The sequence below is a fragment of the Microcaecilia unicolor genome, chromosome 2 (assembly GCF_901765095.1).
Source record: "Microcaecilia unicolor chromosome 2, aMicUni1.1, whole genome shotgun sequence".
Lineage (NCBI taxonomy): Eukaryota > Metazoa > Chordata > Amphibia > Gymnophiona > Siphonopidae > Microcaecilia > Microcaecilia unicolor.
This window is the reverse complement of record NC_044032.1, coordinates 523,737,934-523,764,312: the sequence shown is the minus strand read 5'-3', so window position 1 is coordinate 523,764,312 and position 26,379 is coordinate 523,737,934. Positions and strand designations below refer to the sequence as shown.

The following is a 26,379-nucleotide window of genomic DNA, read 5'->3' as shown; positions in this document are numbered from 1 at the left end:
TGCAGCTGGCATAGAGGCTGGCAAGGAATATTTTTAATGATGTTTTTGAGGGTGGGAGGGGTTAGTGACCACTGGGGGAGTAATGGGAGGTCATCCCCGATACACTCCAGTGGTCATCTGGTCATTTCGGGCACCTTTTTGTGCCTTATTCGTAATAAAAACAGGTCCGGGTTAAAACATCCAAGTTTTAGTCATAGACGTCTTTGCTTTTTTCCATTATGGCTCAAAGACGTTCAACTCTTAGGAACGCCCAAGTCTCGCCTCCACCACGCCTCCGAGATGCCCCCATGAGATTTGGACGTCCTTGCGACAGACTTCCGATAGAGATGTCCAAAATCGGGTTTCAATTATACCAATTTGGACGTCTCTGATATGGATGTCCAAGTGCCGATTTATGTCAAAAGATGGACGTCCATCTCTTTTGAAAATGAGCCTGATACTCACCTAAGGAATCAGGGGATATACAGTTTACCTAGTACAAATATGAATTATTTGATGATATGTACTAAAAACATGAACAAAACTCAAAAATCCACTTCGTATTTAACTTAACACACTTCACTAGGTTGTGTATATTTAAAATGTCTCAATAGAAAAAGTGACAAGTCAGAATAAAAAACAGAACTTAAGAAGTGAAAGGACAAAAACACTATTTGGTTTCCTGATATAACAAAAAGTTGCTTAGCTGTAATGAGTGTTCCCTGAGGATAGCAATTCACTAGCAACACAAATGGATGATGCCATTTTGACAGCATCAAACTAGATTGCATTCTGGAAGAGGCTCTTGGAGATTCTTCAGCTCCACTAGGAAAGTACAGTAATTCCTGTGCAGCTATGCATTCGTAATGTGCCTTCTCTTTTTATGTAATTTGTAAAATGCTTTGGTTCAACCACAGAAAGACAGTATATCAAGAATCTCATAACAAACAAATTAAGGATCTCATCTCCAGAAGGATGGATTTGGGTAACTGGTAAACTGCTATGTTCAGTAATATTTCCTTGATTTATTTGTCAACCCCCCCCCCCCCCTCATTTTGTGGTCTAAGGAAGGGACAAAGTGAAAAAGTTTGCCTATATGATATCTCTATATGAGTAGAGGAGTGGCCTAGTGGTTAGGGTGGTGGACTTTGGTCCTGGGGAACTGAGTTCGATTCCCACTTCAGGCACAGGCAGCTCCTTGTGACTCTGGGCAAGTCAATTAACCCTCCATTGCCCCATGTAAGCCACATTGAGCCTGCCATGAGTGGGAAAGCGCGGGGTACAAATGTAACAAAAACAAAAAAATTAAAAAAAAATATATAAGAGTGTATACCTTTTTATTCTGTATTAAGATTCCTTTTGGATTCCTAAATTTCATGTAACAAGATTTTTTTGCTTGTGTAAATATTATGAAAGTATAAATAAAAAAATTAAAAAAAAAAATGCTATGTTCAGTGATCACCCATCATGGCCAAGCAATCTTGTTCACTCTGACACAAGCAGTTCACCCATCACATAAGGTCAGGCCAACTATCTTTAGTGGGTTAGATTGCTCCCCCTCTTCCCCCCCCCCCTTTTTTTAAACAAGAGAAACCAAAATAACAAAAGTGATCCTTAGGGGGACAACTGAGCTACAACCCTTAAAGAGACGCTCAAGAATGGACTACTTAAACCCACTGAGGCATATTTTCAAAGCAGTTTGGGAGGCTAAGTTCCATAGGTTTCTATGGAACTTTGGGAGGCTAAGTGCTTTGAAAATGAGCCTCACTGTCACACAATGAGTCACTGTCTAAACATTAATGCAATGTCAATGTGTGGATCAAATCTCACATCGACCTTAGTTGTTGGGCCACCAGTGTGCATTGGCTTTGGGTATTGAGAAAGCCTTTTAAGGTCAAAGTTGCCTGGAAATAAAACAAAGGATATGCAATCCACTATCCAATTAAATAATCTTGTCTTTGAAATGGCTACCCCAGTTTTGTTTGGGCACAAAAATAAAGAGCTGGATGATTTTGTAATACCTTGCATCCACTGCAGTAATGGCATTTTGCAATAATGTGTGAAGAGCTTGTTCAGGTTCATCAGCACAGAAATCGGGAAAAAGATTTGGTAGGACAACTGACTTTTAAGGTAGAAATCAAACACCATCTTCAAATTTTGGGTGCATATGGGCAGCACTCTACTTTGATGAAACTTAGTATAAGCAGATAAATTACTAAGACCTGTGGCGCTCCAACTGGGTGATAAATTAACTGACCCCTCCCCCCTCCAAAAAAACCACAACCTTTCAGGTCAAGCACTTCAGTACACCACAGACTAAAGGCTTAAAAGGGGCTTTCAAAGGTTAGGTTAAAATCACATCAGGGTCTCAAGATACTTCTTCAAAGAGACTTCAAATGAAGCAAATCATATAAATCAGGCAACTAAGGTTCTACATAATGGTGGTATACACAATTCCACTGAAGCATGTCTAACAGAGATGGTTTTGGGCCCAGTCTCTGAAATTAGAGCCCAACCAAATCTAGGGATCTTCTGTTTCTGCAGAAACTGCATTTGCGACCAAAATTGGCAGCTCGGTTTCGGCAGAAACTGAAACCATAAATGAAACTGTTCCCTTCCCAACACCCGACCAAGAAAGTCCCTTCCCGAGTCAACCCCTTCAGAGGTGGCCTCCCTTTCTCTCTCTTCACCCTCCTCTGCAATCACCCTCCCCCCCCCCCCCCAAATCCCACCCATAGGCTCTCCCGAGGCCTACATTAGGAAGGCATGGTGGTCTAGTGGCCTCTTCATGGCAGGAATGAACCCCACTTGTTCCTGCCCCATGCCACTGCTCCAATCGAATGCTGCCGAGACTGCTAAAGTAGGTCCCAGCAGCCATTTTGTAACTGAAACCAGAATGGGCAGGGGACTCATTCCTGCCCATGTTGGTTCCAATCACAAAATGGCTGCTGGAACCTCCCGTAGAAGTCTTGCGAGGCTGCCATGGGAAGTCTCCGAGGCCATTTTGATTGGAGCAGCAGCACGGGATAGGAACAAGTAGGGTTTGTTCCTGCCCCCAAAGGTCCACTAGACCACAAGGGCTTCCTAATGTAGGCCAGGGGTCTACCAGTTTTGACTGGGGAGTAATTGCTGGCAGGGGGGACAGTTGCCCCAAAAGTAATTACATGGGGGGAAGGGGGGTCAGAGGCCTCAAGAGTAATTGCATTGGGGGGGGGGGGTCAGAGGCCTCTAGAGTAATTGCATAGGGGTGTCAGGGTCCCCAAGAGTAATTTCCTGGGGTGTCAGTGAACCTAAAAGTAATTGTGTGTGTAGGGGGGGTGTCAGGGGTCCCAAGATTAATTGTGCAGGGGGTGTCAGGGGCCCCAAGAGTAATTTGTGAGTGGGGTCAGGAGCCCCAAGAGTAATTTGTGAGTGGGGTCAGGGGCCCCAAGAGTAATTATGTAGGGCGGACGAGAGTAATCTTACTGGGGGGGGGGGGGGGGGGGGGGAATGATCGCAGGGGGAGTTTTGATTTTAGCCGAAAAAACACAGGGGTTTTTTTTTTTAGCCAAATCCGAAACCAAAATTCAGTTGGCCTCTATCCGAAATATGCCAAAAGATCTAAGCAGTTTATGTGTGGGAAAGGATTATCTAAGGCCTTTTAATTTACAATTAAAAGACCTACTTGATCTCTACCTAAAAACCAGAAGAATCCGAGTTAAGTGTATCAGATACAACATAGAAATGAATTACTTCATTCTTAATATCCAAGCATGAAAGTGAGGGACTGGAGGCTGGGATAAAGCAACATTCCTTCATTCTGCAATATTAAGGCTGGAAAAAGTTCCAACCTGATATTTTTCTGAATAGTCAAATGCTAGAAACCCGATGTGCCTCAGTCAAGAAGAAGTTATGAAATTACAACTCCTTGGTCTCCTCTGAGTTTTAAAAAAGTTCTTCTCTCTTGATGTACTACAGGATATTCATATGGAAGCTCTCTCTATCAATTAAAGGAGAAAGTATCTACAGCTAGAATGCTTTTTAATCTGCTTCTGGAACTGGCACTTTTCTGATCTAAGCAACTGCAAAAAGATATTATGAGTTCCCACCAAGAGAAAATCTCATTCAGTATATCCAGACCAATTTGAGAAGGTCCATTTTCCAACTCATCCTGTTTACCAACATTTGCCATTCCTGTCAAGTATACTGCTATGAAAAGTTCCCAATAAAAGAGATGTGGACCTGACTCTTGCTACCTGGATGCCTGTCTGGAATGACATACTTTGGTCACTTGAATTCTGAAAAATCATTTTCCTGGAATTGTGAGAATCTCTATTCTTGATAAGCTTTTCCCAGTAGGCATCCAATAACTGGGAAGATAGGATTATTTAAAACAGAAAATACAAATGAAATTGTGTTTTACCTTTTGGCAATGCTCTTACAAGAAACCATCCAGCACAGGCAGGTAGCACTATACAAATGTTATTAGTAGTAGTAGTAGATCATTTTTTTTCTCAGTTCCCTACTGAAAACTGAGAAGTCCTCAGGTTAGAACAGTATCAGAAAATTCAGTTGAGAAAAACAACTGAAAATCATGGACACATGACCAAGTCTAAATCAGGTCATGATATATGTAAGTTTTTGACAATGCTTATCATAGTGAGATCTTAACAACAAGTCTGGTAACATCATTTGCTTGTACAAGATGATACTGCAAAAGAAGAGGTGGTGGTTAACAGTAGAATGTTCTAGGTTTGCATGGGCAATAGTTCTTTCCCTAACACAGTAAATGATGCTAGTTGACATTTATCTACTTTGTGTCAATGAGCATACAGATTCCCAATACAATCTAGTACTAGTTCCCTCACCTGTCTACACTGCCTTCTCAACCTTCTTTCTGTATCTGTCCCGTAAGTACCCAACATCTGTTACACTGATGGCCAACTCCAGTAAAATCATAACAGCTACTGTTCAGGTTTTGTAATTGCCACTCTGTGCAGGTCTGCTGTTTATAACTTGTCACTTTGCGCAATCTACCCAAATGCTTTCTTTGGAAACACAATGAAGTCAGACCACTGCTGCTTTAAGATAACTGCAACACCATGCAGGTTATCCTATGCTTCCCAAACTGTGGGTTAGGACCGCAAGTCACAAAACCTGCTTTTGGTGTCATGACCTAGGTGAGCTCTCCATAGGTACTTTTGCAACTCCAGAGAGGTCATGCATTTATATTTTGCTGCAATCATTGGGTCAAAGGGATAAAGAGATTGGGAAGCACTGCTCTAGGATTTACATATTTAAGTCCTTCAGTCTAATAATGACAGACCACAACTGGAAATGTCATGGGTTGGAGGTTGTATTGATGCCTCCAAAGTTAAGACAGCTGCTCCCCTCCTGTATCACTGTAGATGCTATGGTACCTAGCAATACTAATTACTCACGGGACAATCTTTCTGTAGTTCCGTATCTAGTTAGGATTAATTGGAAGATAATCTGCAAACAGTCTCTGAGAAAGTCAAAGAACATGGAAGTTTAGAAGTTACTTATTACATTCTAAATAAATTATTGTTCTAGACTCTTTCTTACTTTGACTCTGCTTGCAAACAAGGAGCTTACTCTTTACCTTTCCTTCTAAATTCAGCTGTTGCATTTCTTGGTCACTGTTTCCAATACCAATAAAAGCACACGGTTGTGACTCTTGTTCTGAACAACCATCACGCTCCATTTGTTCTTTCTTTTTCTTCCATCCACTGCCCATAAGGTAGACACATGGAGGGGGACAAAAAAACCTATGAAAAATGGCATATTTCATTAAAATTACAAAAGAAACAAGAGATTACATCTACATAGAATCAAAGTAAAACAGGAAAGTAGAGGATAACACACAGACTTTCACACGGGGAGTGTCAATAAGTTCTTTATTGTTGGCACAAATGAAAGAACAGACACTGGCTATGTTTCGGCGGGTAAGCCCTTCTGCCTCAGGGGTCAAATACAACATTCAACATAACTATGTCTAGTGCCAGACGTAAAACAGCTCTATGATAGCTGAAGCAAACTATGACAACAAAAGTCACTGCACAAAAATGGTCTGGCACCAAAACCACCACTCCTCAGGATACAACTTCTTATTGACACCAAGTCTGTATATTATCCTCTACTTTCCTGTTTTACATTACATTAAAAACCAAACAATTTCAACATTTACATTCCTGAAAAACATCATAAAACATGAAGAAACTAAGAAAACACTGCGGATAACTGTAGGCTTTTGAGCCTATGTCATGTTCTAGCCAGATGAGAAATTAGATTTTGTTTTGTTTTTTTTGTTCCTAGAATAAATTAAAAAAAGAAAGTTTTCTAAGAAACCTATAAAGTTAAACTGAAATCTTTAAAATAAAAGAAACCTACAGAGATTATCTTACTGACATGAAATGTTACTTAACAAGTGGTTATGGAAAAATTAGTTAATTACGTGATAATTTTCTTTCCTTTAGTCCCAAAGGATCAGTCCAGACAAATGGGTTGTGACCAACCGATATTAGGTGGACATAGAGAATTCTAAAGAGTTGTACCTCATAAGCTCCTGCGCTTAGCGACCAAGCCAGTACTCAATAAAGCAGTGAAAGAGAATGACTTCCAGCCTCTAGATAAAGAAAAGAGCTATGAAATAAAGAGCAAAATGTGTGTCTTAGAAATAAGAGAACTAGAATAATACAAACACCTGAAATTACATAGAACCCAGAAAAAACAAAACCATCATAGAAGGGTAGGCTCTGGACTGATCCTTTGGGACTAAAGGAAAGAAAATGATCAGGTAATTAACTGATTTTTCCTTCAACTACATCCCAAGGATCAGTCCAGACAAATGGAATGTACAAAAGCAATCCTTAAGAGGGGAGGGACTGTGATATTCCTGCAGCAAGAACCGTGGACCCAAAGAAAGTATATGCTCGAGCAGACACATCCAAACGGTAACTCTTAACAAAGGAATGAGAAGACTACCCCATCACTGACCGACAGATCTCTGCCAATGAAATAGCCCTAGACTCAGCCAAAGAAGTCGCCAAAGACCTGGTAGAATGTGCCTTGACATGCATGGAAGCAGTTCTACCCCTCAGAATGTAAGCAGAAAAAATAGCCTCCTTAAACCATTGAGCCACTGTTGCTTTGGAGGCCGGCAAACCGTTCAGGGGCCCCACAAAGACGGCAAAAAGATGATCAGACCGCATGAAATCATTAGTAGATGTAAGACAGCATGTAAGGATGGCTTCACTCCAACAGTTGCAGAGAAGTGTATTCTGCTGAATAGACCTCCCTGGAAAAAGAAGGAAGAAACAGCCTGACTGACATGAAAAGGAGATATAATCTTCAGCAAAAAGGACAGAACTACCCGTACGGAAACTCCCGAGTTAGAAAAGTGGAGAACGGGATCCCTGCAAGAGAGAGCCTGAAGCTCTGAAACTTTCCGTGCCGACGAAATGGCAACTAGAAATACGGCCTTTAAAGTAAGATCTATGATAGTTGCCAATGAAGGGGCTCAAAGGTGGCCAATTGAAGAGCCTTAAGAACCACTTGAAGACTCCACTGGGGACAAACATTGCGGACAGGGGGCCACAGATGAGTGACTCCCTTGAGGAATCACATTATTATCAGGGTGAGCAGCCAATGAGGTATTCTGTATCTTGCCTCTATGACATTCCAACGCTGCCACCTGAACCTTGAATGAATTGAGAGCCAAACCTTTTTTGAATCCTAAAGGAAGGATAAAATTTGAGGCAAGGAAGCACGAAATAGAGAAACACCATTCTGTGTAGACCAGCTCTCAAAAGCTCTTCACACTGTAGCATAAGCAGTGGACCACTTTCAGGCTTGCAGCAAGGTAGTAATAACATCATCCACGTAACCCTTCTTCCTCAATCACACTGTCTCAAGAGCCAGGCCATAAGACCAAAGTGGGAGGGATCCTACATAAGTACTGGACATCGGTGCAATAAGCCCGTTTGCGGAAGAAGAGTCAATGAAGAGCGATTTGAAGATGGATGCGGTCCACATACCAAGGACGTCTGGGCCAGTCAATAGCTACAAGACCGACCTTCCCACTATTTATTTTTTGTTACATTTGTACCCCGCGCTTTCCCACTCATGGCAGGCTCAATGCGGCGGGCAATGGAGGGTTAAGTGACTTGCCCAGAGTGACAAGGAGCTGGGCAATGTCCTTCCCATGAGAGGCCATTTAGAAAGCACATAAAGGAGGCCATCCAACAGCAAAAGCTGTACCAGTGCATCCATTCCTACCGAGTCTTTCTCCCTGAAGCAGCTGTAAAATCTGTGTACTTGCACATTGAGTCTGGATGTGATGAGGTCCAGAACTGGAAGGGCCCACTGTGGAAATGAGGCGAAATGCAGTCTTTGACAGTTGCCATTCCCCTGGGTCCAGCGACACTGCTGAGGAAATCCGCTTGTGAGTTCAGTGAACCCACTATGTGAGACTCTGAAATCATCAGAATGTTCAATTCCGCCAACTTCAAAAGAAGACGCACCTCCCGGGCTAGAGATACACTCTTTGTTCTTCCTTGTCTGTTGATGTAAGACACGGTTGTGACATTGTCCGAGAGCACACGCACCGGCCTCCCATGAAGAAGAGGCACAAAGGCTAATAGAACTTTCCAGACAGCTCGAAGTTCCAAGAAGTTGATGGACCAAGAAGCCTCCACTCTCGGCCAGCAGTCCTGTGAAGAGTGGTAGAGATAATGTGCTCCCCATCCGAAGAGGCTGGCATCAGAGGTGAGACCACACCAACTGGGAGTCTGTAAGGGCAACCCCGTCTGAGTGTGCGCAGGGAAAAGCCATCAAATCAGACTTCATCTGGCATGAGGCATCCATGGCACCAGCTGGTCGTAAGTCCCCAAGACCAGAAACCACCGGTTCAACAGGGATGACAGTAGGGGCCGCATGTAGAACTTCACCAAAGGCAGAACATCCAAATGTTGCTGCCATAGAACCAAGAACCTGGGCATAATTCTACGCCCGCGGGCAGGGAACAGAGAGAAGCCTGAGAATTTCTTGCTTGAACTTGAGCCGATGATGCTGAGGCAGGAAAACCTTCCCCATCTGGGTACTGAAGCACATTCCTAGAAACTCCAGGGTCTGGGTGAGGGCGAGATGATTCTTGCTGTAATTCACCATCCAACCCAGCGCAAATAGAAGAGACAGGGCTGTCTGTGTACTGCAAAGGCTCTATGAATAAGAATTAACCGCCCAAATTAGCCAATCATCCAGATAAGGATATAACTGGATCCCTTGCAGATGAAGAAAGGCTGCCACCACCACCATAACTTTTGAAAATGTGTGAGGTGCAGTGGTGAGGCCAAAAGGCATGGCCTTGAATTGAAATGATCTCCCAGGATCACAAACTGGAGAAATTTCCTGTGACGCCATATTGGGATATGAAAATAAGCCTCCTTGAGGTCCAGTGAGATAAGAAACTCACCTGGCTGGACTGAGGTTATGACAGAACTAAGAGTCTCCATGCGGACATGCAGCATTCTGACAGACTTGTTCACCCCTCTGAGATCCAGAACCGGGCGAAAGTCTTCTTTCTTTGGGACGACAAAATAGATGGAATATTGACCCATGCCCCTCTCCGCAAGAGGAATGGGCTGAATGGCCCCCAGTCACCTTAAAGAGGCTAAGGTAGTTAGAACTGCCCGACTCTTTGCAGAGCTGCCGCAAGGGGACAGCATGAAAAGATCTGCAAGTGGCTTGTAGCCATGGAGAATGATATCAAGGACCCATTGGTCTGCAGTAATGGTAGATTACTCCTTGTGAAAGCAGAAAACACACCCAGCTAACTCTACAAACAGGGAGTGCACCTCAACCCCGTCACTGCGAGGGCTGCGAAGCAGGAGAGGTTCTTGAGGAAACGTAAAAAGGCTTCTTGCCTCCCCGAAAGGAAGACTGAATCTGAGAAAAGCAAGGTTTTTGAGCAGAAACATTAGCCTTCCCTGGTCTCTATCTGCAAGCTTCTGAAAAATGAGACTCCGCTGCCTGGAGATGAGGCTTAGACTTGCCCTTAGGTAGCCGCTGGACCTTACAATCACCCAGGTCTTTAACAATTTGCACCAGAGAGTAGTTTCACCTGAAAGGGCAACTTCAGCAGACGAGATTTAGATGCCACATCAGCGGCCCAATGCTTCAACCATAGCCAGCGTCGTGCCAAAATAGCCAAGATCATACCCTTAACTGATGCTCGGACAATAGCATAAAGTGCATCTGACAAATAGGACAACCCTGCCTCTAGGGTAGGGAGAAAGTATGGAGGCAAATCAAACGTGGGCAATTGTTAAATCTACAATAAAGGAGCCCTGGCTACAAAAGAAGAAGAAATTGCTGCATGAGAATTTAACACAGCTAGTTAAAGGGCAAGCTTCAAGGAAGACTCAAACTTTGTTCATGCATATCCTTTAATGCACTGCCGCCTTCAACAGGGATAGTGGTACGTTTAGTAACCGTCATAGTAAGGGCATCCACCTTAGGCAGAGCAAACTGCTCTAAGACAGCAGAAGGGGATATAATTTGGACATAGCGCGAGCCACCCAGAGGTTAGAATCAGGGGTCTCCCACTGAGCTGCAATAAGCTCCTGCACAGCCTCGTGAATATGGAAAGATACAGGAGGTCTCTTAGTACCTGACATAATAGATGGAGCAGGATCAAAGGACTAAGAAGAAGGGCAAGAAATGTTTAAAGCCTCCATAGATTTTGTGATCAACAGAGCCAATGCTGCTCTCAAAAACAGCCTAACTACAGTAGGATCATCACCCTCGCCTGCTTCTGAAATGTCCAAGTCAGGGCCATCAGCAAATCTAGGACAGTCAGAATACTCAGATAAAACCTCCTCTGAGTCCCAAGGAGGAACATTCTCCAACCCCGGTGAAACAACATTTTTGTTTCTTAGGAAGCTGCTCCTCAAAAGCAACGTGAGGGGAAGAAGAGGCAGCATGAGCTGACTTTAAAGGTCTGATGTAATAAAAGAACAAATTCAGGCAAAAGTGGCAGGGCAGAGACTTCTACCCCCATAAAACCAACATCCTGGGACACGCTTGCTGACAAAATATCTGCCAAAGCCTCGTGGAGAGCAGGAGCCGTTGGTGCTGAGCCCGTGAAAACTGCCATCAGAGCAGGGCCAGACTGAGTATGGGTGGCCAAAGTAAACAAAAGCGGTATGTTCACAGAAATAAAGCAAAGCATGCAGGAACCGGTAGCCAAGAGCTTATCCCCGTAGCGTGTACAAGACTTAATAGGCTCAGGCTCAGACAGAGAACAATAAATATACTCACAGAAAACAGCCAGTCTTGTGACCTCCAAGGCACTGTAGTCCCACAATCTTCCCACAGCACAAGTGCTCTCAAAACTTGCAGTGGCTTTTTTTTTTTCAAGATAGAGGCAGGAGAAAAAGAGAAGGAAACACTGAGATAAAGAGGTAGACAGTGGCAACAGAGGAGCAGGGAGAGAGCTAGACCACTAAGTTTACACCTGAGGCACAGGATATTCTGAACCCCAAACTCAAACCTGCAAGCAGGACAGGAAGCCACACAGAAGTCACCACAGTGCACAGGAGCAAATATCCTACCTGCTGGAGACTGAAAATACTGGTCTGGTTGCTAAGTGCAGGAGCTTAGAGAACTCTATTGAGTTGTGCCTCTTATCTCCACCTGATAGCGGATGGTCACAACCCATTTGCCTGAACAGATCCTTGGGGCGTAATGGAATTCCTTGTTTTCCTTCCCAATAGCAGTAAGTTGTCCAAGGAAAAGTTCTTTAAAATAGGAATAAGTAAAATCTCTCAAATGGTCTGGAAATAAATCTCTACTCAGATACTTTGATAACACTGAAAAGAGCCACTCCTTAAAAATCAAAGGGGCTATCCTTAACATAAAAGTTGGGCTGGCGTCCAACTCACAATGAGACCTTACACATTTGTTAATAACATGAGTAACTCATCAAAATCTAATGGTGCAAATTCACTCCAAATACAGTCTCCTCTATTGCCCAATCTGAGAAGTTAGACAATATACCTGTCCAGCTCTTCCTAGACAGGCTCTCAGCGCCTGACTCCTTAAATTCATAATTTTATTTTGAAAATATTCAGCCAATGCTACAGCAGAAGGGGATGCAGACAAAGATGAATATGAACCATTTCTTTATTGCATTTTTACCCCGCATTATCCCAAACAAGTTCGTGTTTAATGTGGCTTACACCAAACTTTTAAAGCAAATTACAATAAGAGAATGAAAATGCAAAACAATAATAGGTAAAAACATCCAAGCAGTTAAGCTGACTCATATTGAAATAGCAAATTTATTAAGGATCTTTTATTAAAGGGTTTCCACCTGGCAACCCGGAATTACCGCCAGCCCAACGCAGCCATCAGCGGTAGTTCCACCTCGAGTGTGCACCATTTCTGCCATTACAGAAAGCTTTTCTGTAATTATTAGTGCAGTGGTAACTTGGTGGTAATTGGAACCCTTAACTCCCCCCCCCCCCCCCACCCCAAGCATGGTCATGCAGTAAATGCAATTTTACTGCGCAGCCATGTTGATTTTCAGCCTTTTTTTTACCCACTGCTATAAAAGGGGCCCTGGCACGTGGCAAAAACAGCTGCTGCCACAGGGCCCTTTTTACCACAGCTTGTTAAAAGAGCCCCTAAAAGAATAATAATCACCAACAGTGGTGAGGAATTCACTAAATAAGAATGCTTTCAACAATTTATGAAATTTCAAGTAGTCAGTAATATATATGAGTGACTTTGATAGGGAATTCCATTTCCTAGTAGCTTGTACATTCATAAGTCAAAGATTTGGTTGGGTTCTAAGCTAAAGGCTAACATACCTGATGATCTTTTTCAAGAGAATTCAAACACCCGAAAGTCTTAAAAACCAGATAATTCTAAAGATTATATTCAGTAGCTGTACTATCTATTTTGTCTTTTACACACAGATTGACATCTCCTAATAAGATACAATATTTATACTTGGTAACAAATTGCAAAAGAAAATCCCATTACATCCCTTGGCCTTTGACCAGTATCCAGGTGTGGAGTAAATTAACAGACAGCCCAAGTTGTCTTGAAGAGTAGAATCTGAAATTTCACAAGCTAAAATTTCTAAACAAGGAAAGTGCACAGAATCTACCAGAAACAAATTAAAAAATGTATAAATAATTGAAAATCCAACCCTCTTTTAAGTAAACAAGGTCTATGAAGAAATATAACAAATGGGACATAAGTAGAAACATGAGAAGATTTATAATGACAGTTCCAAGTAAATTACAGGGATTAGTTTGTGTCCCAGAAAAACCTGTGGTGATCCAAAACCTATTTCCAGACAGCATAACAACCAAAGCATTATCCATTTTAGTTTATCTATAATCTTTTGAACTTGAAACCAACAACTAATTTGTTTTAAGAAAAAACACCAATCCAATCAACTTATCTTACCCATTAAAATGCACACTAAAGTGTAGAACATGCATCTTTAGGAAAGCCCCACCAACTGGCTGTAACTGATAAAATCTGTGAAGGGGCGAAGCTCCTGTCACATTGCCGAGGTGGAGAACGGTGTTGTGAAAAGCGCATTTAAAAAAAAAAATTCAAATGTTACCTCATTCTGGCACAAATAAATAATTCAAAACAATTTTTGTTAATATCTAGTTTAAGAGTGATATGGGAAAATTAGGTTCTTACCTTGGTAATTTTCTTTCCTTTAGTCATAGCAGATGAATCCATTACGAGTGGGTTGTGTCCATCAACCAGCAGGGGGAGATAGAGAGCACTGAAAAACCATAGTGCCTCATGGCCAAGCTAGCTCCATCTGCCTCTTCAGTATTTGAAGCTTCCAAAGCAGTGTTACACCGCAAAGCATAATAACATGAACTTTCCTCACAGCGGATGAACGCCCCAAAACTGGAGCTATAAGTCAAAGGAGGGAATGGACTCATCCTCCTGGAGGGAATGAACTCATCCTCCTGTAACTGAACAGAAATCCTGAAGACTGTTTTCCAACTTCTCCCAATGAGGGAACATATCTACAGGAAAAACTGAACATAAAAGTAACATAATGAACTACTGAGGGAGGGCTCATGGATTCATCTGCTATGACTAAAGGAAAGAAAATTACCAAGGTAAGAACCTAATTTTCCCTTCCTTGTCATCAAGCAGATGAATCCATTATGAGTGGGATGTATCAAAGCAATCCCTAGATAGGGTGGGAACAAGCCACACCATGTGCCAGCACTTGTGCTCCAAAATGCGCGTCCCCCCTGGCAGCCACATCCAGCCTGTAATGTCAGGCAAACGAGAGCTTAGAAACCCAAGTAGCTGCACTACATATCTCTTGAAGAGAGTGCTCCAGTTTCAGCCCAAGAAGAGGAAATCGCTCTTGTGGAATGTGCCTTAAAGGCTTCAGGCGGAGGCCGGCCAGATAGCAGATATGCTGAAAGATAGCTTCTTTGAGCAAACGGGTTAAAGTGGCCTTAGACGCTGGAGACCCTCTGCGCGGACCTGACAAAAGAACAAAAAGTTGGTCAGAGGTCCTGAAGGCATTTGACATGCGCAGATATTGCAACAGAGCCCTTCGCACACCCAGAAGGTGCAACTGCCCATAGGCTTCTGGAAACTCCTCTTTAGAAAAGGAGGGCAGGAAAATAGGCTGGTTTAGGTGAAACGCTGAAACCACCTTAGGCATGAAGGAAGGCACCGGACTCTGAGAATTGCAGAAATGGGTCATGACAGGAGCTCAGATACCCGTCTCGCCGATGTCACGGCCACCAAAAAGACCGTCATTAAGGTCACATCCTTCTGCGAAGCTCATCTAAGCAGCTCGAAGGGCGAACACTGAAGAGCCTTTAAAACTAACCCCAGGTTCCAGGCCAGACACGGAGCCCGTACGGGAGGACGGAGCCGAAGCACCCCTCTAAGAAACCGTGTCACATCCGGGCAAACAGCCAGAGAGGCCAGCGACCTTCCCTCAAAAACATGCTAAGGCTGCCACTTGAACACGCAGGGAATTATAGGCCAAGCCTTTTTGTAAACCATCCTGCAAAAAGTCAAGAATCAGCGAGACAGAAGCCCGCATGGGTGTGATCACTTTAGAAGCACATCAAGCCTCAAATTGGCGCCAAATCCTGGCATAAGCCACGGAAGTGGAACGCTTGCGGGCCTGTAGGAGAGTGCAAATGACTTTACTGGAATATCCCTTGTCTCTCAATTGTGCCCTCTCAATAGCCATGCCATAAGACCAAAGCGGCAGGTGTCCTCCATGGTCACCGGGCCCTGTGAAACCAGGTTCGGTACCAGAGGTAATGGCAGGGGATCCTCTACCAGCATCCGCTGGAGGTCCGCATATCACGGCCTCCTGGGCCAATCCGAGGCAATGAGAACCACCTCTCCTTGGTGGAGCCGAATCCGCAGGAGTACTCGCCCTATCAAGGGCACCAGAGGGAACACATACAGTAGACCCTGAGGCCAGAGTTGAGCGAAGGCATCCAACCTTGCCGAGCGAGGATCTCTCCGTCTGCTGTAGAAGCACAGGACTTTGGCATTTGTGCTTGACGCCATAAGATTCATTACGGGCTTTCCCCATTTGGCACATATCTGCAGGAATACTTTGTCTGCAAGTTCCCATTCCGCTGGGTCGATTTGATTCCTGCTCAGATAATCGGCTTGCACGTTGCACTGACCTGCAATATGAGCTGCTGACAGAAACTGCAGATGAAGCTCGGCCCAGTGGCAATCTGCGCGGCCTGTGCTGCTAGTGCTATGCACTCAGTGCCTCCTTGGCGATTTATGTAGGCCACTGCTGTCGTGTTGTCCAACAGAACTCTGACAGCCAATCCTTCCAGGGTCAATTGAAAGGCCAGAAGCGCCTGGAAAATTGATGGACCACTCCGACTCCTCGGGTGTCCAAAGACCCTGGGCATGCCTTCCCCGGCAATGTGTACCCCAGCCCTTCAGGCTGGCATCTGTTACCACCAGGCACCAATTGGGGAGCGCTAGCAGCATTCCTCGCCGCAGCATGCTGTCTGACAGCCACCACTTCATACTGAGCCGGGCCACAGGGAGCCACGAGTCTGCATTGATAATCCTGAGATATTGGAGACCGCCGCTGAAGCAGGGAGCACTGCAGAGGTCTCAGGTGCGCTCTCGCCCAAGGCACCACTTCCAAAGTGGCCGTCATCGACCCCAACAGCTAGACTATGTCCCAAGCTCGCGGGCGGGGCATCCTCAGGAGCAGACGGACCTGGTTCTGAAGCTTGCACCGTCTTTGCACGGGTAGGAAGACCATCCCCGAGGCTGTGTCGAACCGGATCCCCAAATATTCTAGAGACTGAGAGGGGGTCAGGTGACTTTTGGCTATATTGATGACCCAGCCTAGAGATTGCAGTACTGAGACCACTCTGGCTGTAACCTGATGACTCTCTTCTGCAGAGTCTCCTCTGATGAGCCAGTCGTCTAGGTACGGGTGAACCCAGATACCCTCTCGCCTGAGAAAAGCAGCTACTACCACCATTACCTTGGAAAAGGTTCGGGGAGCTGTGGCGAGGCCAAAAGGCAAGGCCCGAAACTGGAAATGTTTTCCCATCACCGCGAAATGCAGAAACCTCTGGTGCGGGGGCCAAATTGGTATGTGCAAGTAAGCTTCTTTCAGGTCCAGAGACGTGACAAACTCTCCTGGTTGTACCGCCGCTATGACGGAGCACAGGGTTTCCATGTGAAAATGCCGCAAGTTCAGAGACTTGTTGACTTGTTTTAAGTCCAGGATAGGCTGAAAAGACCCTCCTTTTCGCGGCACCACGAAGTAAATGGAGTAACGGCCACAGCCGCATTCGGTGGGAGGCAGGGGGGAACCGCCCCAATGTGAATCAAGCCTTGCAAGGTCTCCTCTACCGCCGCCTGTTTGGAGGCAGAACCGCATCGGGACTCCACAAACACGTCTCTTATCGGGGCATTGAATTCTATTCTGTAGCCTTCTCTGATCAGGTCCAAGACCAACTGATCTGAGGTAATCATGGCCCACTCCTCGAGAAAGAGGGAAAGTTGTCCTCCTATCACAGGAATCGAGGAGGGTGCCGGCGCACCATCATTGAGAGGGTCGCCCTTGAACTCCAGGTCTTGAGCCTGCTGCTGCAAAACGTTTGTCCGAGCGAAAGGAGTTCCTCTGCTGAAAACGGGCACGCAAAGTGAACCCAGCAGAACGCCCCAGGCGGTACCTTCTAGCTTCACGGAAGCGAGGTCTGTAAGAGGAGGGAACTGCCTGACCCTTGGAAGAAGGCCGCGGCCTATCCTCGGGTAAGCGCTGGGGTTTGGCATCCCCCAGGCCTTTCACAATTTTCTCCAACTCCTCACCAAACAGGAGAAGGCCTTGAAAGGGCAACTTCACCAACCTTTGCTTAGAGGCCATGTCAGCTGCCCAATGCCTTAGCCACAGAAGACGGCGAGCCGCCACCGCTACAGCCATCTGTTTAGCCGAAGCTCTGACCAGATCATAAAGGGCGTCAGCCAAAAATGACAAGGCCAACTCCATCTGCGGTGCCACCTCTGTAAGGGGCTCCGCTCCATCACCGGGCTGTTCCACTGCCTGTTGTAACCAAGCGAGATAGGCTCGGGCAGCGTAGCAGCTGTATGCAGACGCCCGTAAGAATAGGCCTGAAATTTCAAAGGACCGTTTCATAGCTGCCTCCAGGCGACTGTCCTGCATGTCCTTCAGGGCAACTCCTCCTTCCACTGGGAGGGTAGTTTTCTTTGTCACAGCCGTGACTAGGGCATCCACTTTAGGCACTGCTAGGCGCGCCAAATGCTCCTCACTTAGAGGGTATAATTGCCCCATAGCCCTGGTGACTTTCAAAGACCCCTCGGGGTCTGCCCATTGAGCTGTGATAAGCTCTTGGATGGAGTCATGCAAAGGAAAGGCTCGAGCAGGCTTCTTAGTACTTGCCATCCTCGGATTACGGGAAGTCTCAGTACTCCCAGGGTCTTCTATAGAGAGGACCTGCAAGGCATCAGTAATAAGCGCTGGCAGCTCATCGCAGTGGAAAATCCTTACCGCGGATGGATCATCTGGATCCGGTGGCAATCCTGCACCTTCTTCTGGCTCTCCAGACCACGAAGGCCTGCCAGACCCCTCAGAGTCCTCACATCCTGACCACGGGAGAGAAAAAAGGGGGTGCGCCACTCTCTGAATCCACCCTTCTGCGCTTGTCTTGCGGCCATCTGTCATGGAAAAACACGCCTGACGGTAATCCAAGGCCAGACTCCACTGGAGGGCATACGGAAAGCAGGGCCGTAGAGGACCCCTGCGGAAGAGCTCTTTTTAACATGTATGCATTATGCAGCAATAAAACAAATGCAGGGGAAAATGGCTCACCCTGGCCTCCCGGTTCCAGTCCGGGGGAAACAGCTCTTTTATTTGCCTCTACACTAGGCGCCCCTCTAGGCTCAAACCCCTCCGCCTCAGCGGGGGTCGTGCCATGCTGTTCCAAAATGGCGCCCACTGCCAGCTCCACGGAGCGGGAAGGAACATCGCTCGCCATGCTCGGGCCGGCTCTACCGTCTGAAAAACACGCCTTACAGAGCCCCGCTGCAGATTTGCGCTTGCCACAAACGGAACAGCGCTTTACTTTCTCAGCAGCCATCGCCGAAAATGGCGGATTCGCACCAAAATCGTCCCGAAAGCGGGCCCTCCCCAGAGGAGCTACAAAATGCTCCTACCTCACCAGACCGAGTCTCCGAGCTCCGGTCACGCTGCACAATCAGAAGAAAACCCCTTTTCTGGGATTGCAGCGCCAAAGCGCGATGCAACTTTTTTTTTTTTATCGCTGTGAGGAAAGTTTGAGGCAACAGCGAAAAAGGCAAATTTCCAACTCCGGAGGCTCAGTAGCGTGGGACAGGCAGGGAAAGGGCGAACCTATGTGCCTGCATCCACAGCGTGGGCAAAGACAGGGACAGGGCTTGCCTATTTGTCTACTTCCACATTGGGGGCCGGGTAAGGCAGGGAAAGGGCTAACCTATTTGCCTTTAACGTGGGCACCATCAGCCACAACACCCCTGCTACAACTGGCAAAAGCACAGGAGCCACCCCAGGCAGATTTTCTGAAGGAGCTTGAACAAGCTGCAACCACCCTGCTGGGGAGATAGAGAATACTGAAGAGGCAGATGGAGCTAGCTGGCCATAAGGCACTATGGTTTTTCAGTGCTCTCTATCTCCCCCTGCTGGTTGATGGACACAACCCACTCGTAATGGATTCATCTGCTTGATGACAAGGAAGGTAGAGTTATTTAAATGAGATTAAACTCTACTGTTAAATTTACTAAAATAGTAATTCAGTATAGTTTATGGTTTTGCCTTATAATCCTTGAAACATATATTCCATTACAAACAATTCTTTTCTATTATACGTTCTACATGCCATTTTCTTCAGTATGAAATCTTCTTGAATCAAAAAATTATACAAGGATTAAATGAAATGTAATGCTTTCACCTCCATAATTCATCAACAGATGCAGCACTGACACACTGTTGGGCTCATTTTTGAAAGAGAAGGGCACCCATCTTTCAACACAAACCAGAAGATGGACGTCCTTCTCACAGGGTCGTCCAAATCAGTGTAATCGAAAGCCGATTTTGGATGTCCCCAACTGCTTTCCATCGCAGGGATGGCCAAAGTTCAAGGGGGCGCATCAGAGGCGTGGCGAAGGTGGGACTTGGGCGTGCCTAACACTTGGACATCCTCAGCCCATAATCGAAAGAAACAAGGGTGTCCCTGACGAACACATGGACAACTTTTCCGGGTCATGTTTTTCTTACAACCAAGGCACAAAAAGGTGCCCGAAATGACCAGATGACCACTGAGGATTGGGGATTACCTCCCCTTACTCACCCAGTGGTCACTAACCCCCTCCCACCCTCAAAAAACATCTTTAAACATATTGATTGCCAGCCTCAGATGATATACTCAGGTCCATCACAGCAGTATGCAGGTCCCTGGAGCAGTTTTAGTGGGTAGTGCAGTTCACTTCAGGCAGAACGACCCAGGCCCATTCCCCCCCCCCCCCCGTACCTGTTACGTTTGTGGAGGAAACAGCAGCCCCCCCAAAACCCACCATAAACCCTCTGTACTCACATTCTAGGTGCCCTCCTTCACCCGTAAGGGCTATGGTAGTGGTGTACAGTTATGGGTGGTGGGTTTTGGGGGGGCTCAGCACACAAGGTAAGGGAGCTATGTACCTGGGAGCAATTTATGAAGTCCACTGCAGTGCCCCCTAGGGTACCCGGTTGGTCTCCTGGCATGTCAAGGGGACAAGTGCACTACAAATGCTGGCTCCTCCCATGACCAAATGGCTTGGATTTGGTCGTTTCTGAGACAGACGTCCTTGGTTTCCATTATCGCCAAAAATCAGAAACGACCAAGTCTAGGGAGGACCATCTCCAAGGACGACCATATTTCAGGATTTGGGCGTCCATCTTGTTTCGAAAATCCGGGTTTCCCTGCCCCTGGATTGTGATGTTTTGTGAGGATGTCCAAATCGAAACGAGGACGTCCCTTTCGATTATGCCCCTCCACAGGGCTCATTTCAAAGAACTTAGACTTACAAAGTTCCTTAGGTTACTATGAAGCATATTTTCAAAGTACTTAGACTTACAAAGTTATATGGTAACCTATGGAACTTTTTAAGTCTAAGTGCTTTGAAAATACGCCATCACATGTGTTCACTTGTTCTTTGAAATTTCTTCCTTCACCTCAGTGGGCAAGAAGAGTCTGTGTGGTTGTCTTATCACTGCTTGTGAAATGGAAGAATGCAGTGAGCGCTCATCAGTGTAATTTAAGCAACATGTAGTGACAGAATTTCTGACTGCTGGAGCAGTCTCTCCAATTGAAATTTGACGCCACATCCAGGTTGTTTATGGTGATGACTGTGTTGATGGGAGTACTATGCATCGCTTAGTCAATAAATGTAAAGATTGTGGATTGGTAAGGACTGACCTGTGACAGCAACGTACAAGTCGCATACAAGAAAGGTTGACAAACTCATAAAGGACAACCAGAGGATAACTCAAAGCATTACATTGCAAACCTGAAAACCTTGAAGAACGATTGAGAAGAGTTCAGAAGCACAAGAAGGAAATTTGGTTGCCTCACAGAGCACAAAATATTACAGAGACAATTGGGAAGATGGGCCTCAAAGAATAGCTTTTGGGCATCTGTTTAACTCGAAGAGTCTTTCAAAACCTTGTCCATTATTGCCAGAAATGTGTGGCAAATGGTGAGACTATGTAGAAAATTAGATATATATAATAAAAGAGCAAGTTTCAAGCATTATTTTTACTTTTTATTCATTACAATATTTTCATTTAAACAAAAGTTATGGTGGTGTTGGCATTACTTATCACTTAACCCTCACACTTATCAAGATCCTGAGTTATAAAATTTTTTCAGGTTCTACTTCTTAAGAAAATTTCTTTCTGAATGTTTCTCTTTTCTTTTGCAGGTATTTAAAATAAGCTATATCTGACAGGTTTCTGTCACAATTCAGTTTCATGTTCATGAGCCTATTAAAATCTAGTACACACTAGCACAGGATGGATCATAGTCAATTCTCTCTTCTGCAGTCTTCCCCTTTCACTTTCTTGCATCAGACACTTGAAATTGAATTCTTGATCTTTCTTCTGCTGCAGAATTCATGAAGATCAGGAACCTACTACTCTACCTTTAAAGAAAAAAAAAAATTAAAAAAAGAAACTCGTCTATGCTAACAATATGTGTACTGCCTTTTACTTCTTAACATTTTATAGGAAGAAATAAAACCCCTGTGATATAGTTTAATTACTTCTTCATTAAACCACTTCACCTCCTTAGTAAAAAGCTAAAAAAAAAAAAAAAGGAGAATGCACCATATATGAACAAAGGAAAAGGTCGCTTAAGAGTATTCCGGTCATAGGTCATGTGACCTCAATCATAACGATACAAATTCATACCATGTAAAAAGCCATACCAATAAAAGCAAATAAAGTAAAAACCAGAGTTTAAAATGTTTATTAATCAATAAATGAAGCTTCATATCCTACATGCATTCCAGTAAAATCATTAGTAGAAATGAAAGTCAGGCTTGGCTTGGTATCCTATATGCATTCCAGTGACATCATTAATAAAAATGAAAGTGAGGCTTGGTATTCTCTATGCATTCCAGTGATGTTATTAGTGGACATGAAAGCTAGGCTTGGTATTCTATATCCATTCCACTGGCATCATTCCTTTGTTCATACCATTAGGCTGCTAGTTGCATTACTGAAATGCTGTGTGAGGCTGCCATCATTTGGCACAGACTGGTAAGAGCTTTTTTCTCCTTTTTGCTGTGAGACTGCCACCTCTTCGCTGTTGTGATTGAGAATTCATAGGATATTTTATATGGTGCTTTCTCCTTTTTTTTAGCTTTTTACTAAGGAGGTGATGTGGCTTGTAAGCACAGCTTGGGTATGTGTCCTTGTTTTACATTTTCATTTGTTTAGAGGATCCATATATATTAAGGTTGCATGCTAATCAAGATTAACGCTGTGATTAATGTGGTAATCATTAATCATGATTAAAAGAACTTATCAAGGTTAATAATTAACCACCCTCCCTCCCTCCCCACCCCCCCAAATCTACCCAGTCCAGCATCTCTTGCTCCCCTCCGGGACGACTGGCAGCTCTCCCCTCCCTTCCGGTTTACTTTGTTAGCTGTCTTATAAATCTTCGCCCTGCAGCGGCTGGCAGTGTATTGACATGCTGCTTTGGCCTGCACCAGATCTTTCCTTCTGAGCCACCCTGCCCCCTTCTGATGTAACTTCCTATTTTAAGAAAGGAGAGCTGGGTCAGAAGGAAAGGCCAGATGCAGGTCGAGGAGGCATTTCAATATGCTGCCAGCTGCTGCAGGGCGAAGATTTACTACAACTGATGAGGTAAACCAGGAGGGGAGAGCCGCCACTGCCACTGCCACCTGGGAGAGACGGAGGGTGGGCAGGTGAGCAAATGAGAACACAGGAGGGTGGGAAGAATTGAGGGAAAATGTAAATGTGGGGGGAGGCACAGTGTAAGAGAGGGAGAGAGAAGGGGTGAAGGCACAGGGCCCCCCACCTCAAAGCTACAGTAACTGCTCAGTGGCTGGTGGAGTAGCTGAAGCACTGCCGGCTGACGAAATTCACTTCCTGAGTCACCCTCTTCCTCTTTGTACTGCCTCAGGAGAAAGGAAGTCAGTAATCAGGAATCTTTCAGGACAAACGGGACTTTTGCCAGCACACTGTGTACCCCAGCATAATTCCCGGAGCCAGAATTTCCACCCATCAGCAGAACACCACAAACTACCAGAGAAAGTGCGGGAACAGCAAAGCGTAGCAACCCTGCTAAACTGCTGAGCCAGGGAAAAGAGCACTTTGGTACCAGCTGCATAGCATAAAGTAACAAACCAGGGAACATAGCACCTAGAATAAGGCAGGTACACCACCAAAGAAACACGTACTTCCAGCGTGGGGAAAAACAGTTGCTATGCATGAGCACAGATGTCAGTCAGAAGGTGAAATAGCACTTCGAAGGAAGAAATTATCCTTTCAATAAAAACTTCACATATAAAAGTCCTGCAAAAGGAGGAACCTCGCTGGTACTCGATAACTAGACAGGCAGACAGGCATAAAAAGAAAAAAAAAACTGCGGAAACAAAGACATTCTCAGTAACAGTTACTTACCTCAGCACAGGGCCACCGAGAGACTGGGCCAGGCCCGGGAAAAGGCCGCCCCTGGGGCCCCCCACCCGCCACCAGGGCCCTCTGCACTGACCTTAAGCGCCTCACCTTTGAAAGCGCAGCAACAAGCAGCAGCAGACCACTCCTTCCGTGTCCCACCCTCGCGGAAGTTGGGTGGGACACGGAAGGAGTGGTCTGCCGCTGCTTGCTGCGCTTTCGAAGGTGAGGCGTTTAAGTTCAATGCCAGGGAGCGACGGAAGGCGGGCCGGCCGGACTGTGGCGGCGGGCCCCCCCTGGAGGCCCGGGCCCGGGGAATTTTGTTCCCCTTGTCCCCCCTCTCGGCGGCCCTGCCTCAGCAATAGAAATTGAGGAAGGGAGAATAAATGAAATGGTATACTTGCGGTTCCAAAGAACAAATAACAGGAGAAGAGTTATCCTCAGCTCGCTTTGTATAGTCACCTCAAAAGAATAGTGTGTAGTTGGAGGTAGGGGTGCAGTAGTAGTGGGGGGGGGGGGGGGGGGGGGGGGTTGGGGCACTTTGTAGATAGAGTGGAGCAGTAATTTATGGGGGCAGGTTTATTGTTCATTATTACATTTCCTATACCACACTTCAAAAAGAACAGTGGTTTACAATTTTTTTAAAAAATCTGAAAATGTAAATTAAAAAATGTTCACAATTATTAGGACAGAAAAAAAAAGAAAAAGAAAAAAAAACATAACATACAAGGAAAGCAGATCTCCTGGACAGCAGCCTCAGTCACGAATCAATCCCCCATATCTCGCACCACTAAAAGCGCTAATCATTGTCTTTATTTGACATACTGCCAAAACTATCTAAGCAATTTACAAATCATAGAATAAGTGAGGGGCAGGAAGGAAGGCACAGTACGTACCGTTACTCCAGACTCTGAGAACTGCAGAAATGGGTCTTGACAGGACAGCGCCTGGAGCTCAGACACCCATTTCGCCAATGTAATGGCCACCAAAAAGACTGTCTTTAGAGTCACATCCTTCTCCGAAGTTCGCCTCAGTGGCTCGAAGGGCGAACACTGAAGAGCCTTTAATACTAGCCCCAAGTTCCAAACCGGACAAGGGGCCCACACGGGAGGCCGGAGCCGAAGCACCCCTCTAGGAAACCGTACAATGTCCGGATGCGCAGCCAAGGAGAGGCCAGCGACCTTCCCCCGAAAACAAGCCAAGGCTGCCACTTGAACACGCAGGGAATTATAGGCCAAGCCTTTTTGCATACCATCCTGCAAAAAGTCAAGTATCGGCGACACAGAAGCCCACATGGGTGTGATCGCTTTAGAAACACACCAAGTCTCAAACTGGCGCCAGATCCGAGCATAGGCAATGGAAGTGGAACGCTTGTGGGCCTGCAAGAGAGTGGAGATGACCTTGTTAGAATAGCCCTTGTCTCTCAATTGCGCCCTCTCAATAGCCATGCCATAAGACCAAAGCGGCATGGATCCTCCATGGTCACCGGACCCTGAGTCAACAGGTTCGGTACCAGAGGCAAAGGAAGGGGAGCTTCAACCAGCATCCGCCGGAAGTCCGCATACCATGGCCGCCTGGGCCAATCCGGGGCAATGAGGATCACCACTCCTTGATGCAGCCGAATTAGCAGGAGGAGTCACCCTAACAATGGCCAAGGAGGGAACACATACAGGAGGCCCGGGGGACCAGGGTTGAGCCAAGGCATCCCACCCCACCGAGCGAGGATCTCTCCGTCTGCTGAAAAAGGTCGGGACTTTGGCATCTGTGCTTGAGGCCATAAGATCCGCTACGGGCGTTCCCCATTTGGCACAGATCTGAAGGAACACTTCGTCTGCCAGTTCCCACTCCGCTGGGTCGATTTGATACCTGCTTAGAAAGTCGGCTTGCACGTTGCTTTGATCTGCTATGTGAGCTGCTGACAGAAGCTGCAGATGTAGCTCGGCCCAGTGGCATATCTGAGCGGCATCTGTGGCCAGTGCTTGACACCGAGTGCCGTCTTGTCGATTTATGTAGGCCACTGCTGTCGTGTTGTCCGACAGAACTCTGATAGCCAGTCCCTCCAGAGTCATGTGAAAGGCCAGAAGAGCCTGCAATATCGCTCTCAGTTCCAAGCGATTGATGGACCACCCCGTTTTCTCGGGTGTCCACAGACCCTGGGCATAGCTTTCCTGGCAATGTGCTCCCCAGCCCTTCAGGCTGGCATCCGTTACCATCAGGCACCAATCGGGAAGCGCTAGCAGTATTCCTCGCCGCAGCATGCTGTCTAAGAGCCACCACTCCATACTGAGTCGAGCCGCAGGGAGCCACGTAAGTCTGCGTTGATAATCCTGGGACATAAGAGACCATCGTTGAAGCAGGGCAATCTGCAGAGGTCTCATGTGCGCTCTCGCCCATGGCACCACTTCCAAGGTGGCCGTCATCGACTCCAACAGCTGGACAAAGCCCCAAGCTCGCGGGCGAGGCATCCTCAGGAGCAGACGGACCTGATGCTGAAGCTTGCACCACCTTTGGTCGGGTAGAAAGACAAACCCCAAGGCTGTGTCGAACCGGACCCCCAAATATTCTAGAGATTTGAGAGGGGGTCAGGTGACTTTTGGGTCACTGACGACCCAGCCCAGAGATTGCAGTACTGAGATCACTCTGGCTGTTAC

At 45.9% G+C, this 26,379-nt stretch overlaps 1 protein-coding gene across 3 annotated transcripts in view; it reads right to left on the bottom strand.

Annotated features, from left to right (window-relative positions):
- The window catches only part of RBPJ (recombination signal binding protein for immunoglobulin kappa J region), a 415,590-nt gene that overhangs the window by 179,608 nt on the left and 209,603 nt on the right, over nt 1-26,379 (bottom strand). For all 3 annotated transcript variants that reach the window (XM_030191260.1, XM_030191259.1, XM_030191261.1), the window contains one exon: nt 5,582-5,747. In XM_030191260.1, the coding sequence (XP_030047120.1) occupies nt 5,582-5,747 (166 nt within the window). The remainder of the gene's footprint in view (nt 1-5,581; nt 5,748-26,379) is intronic.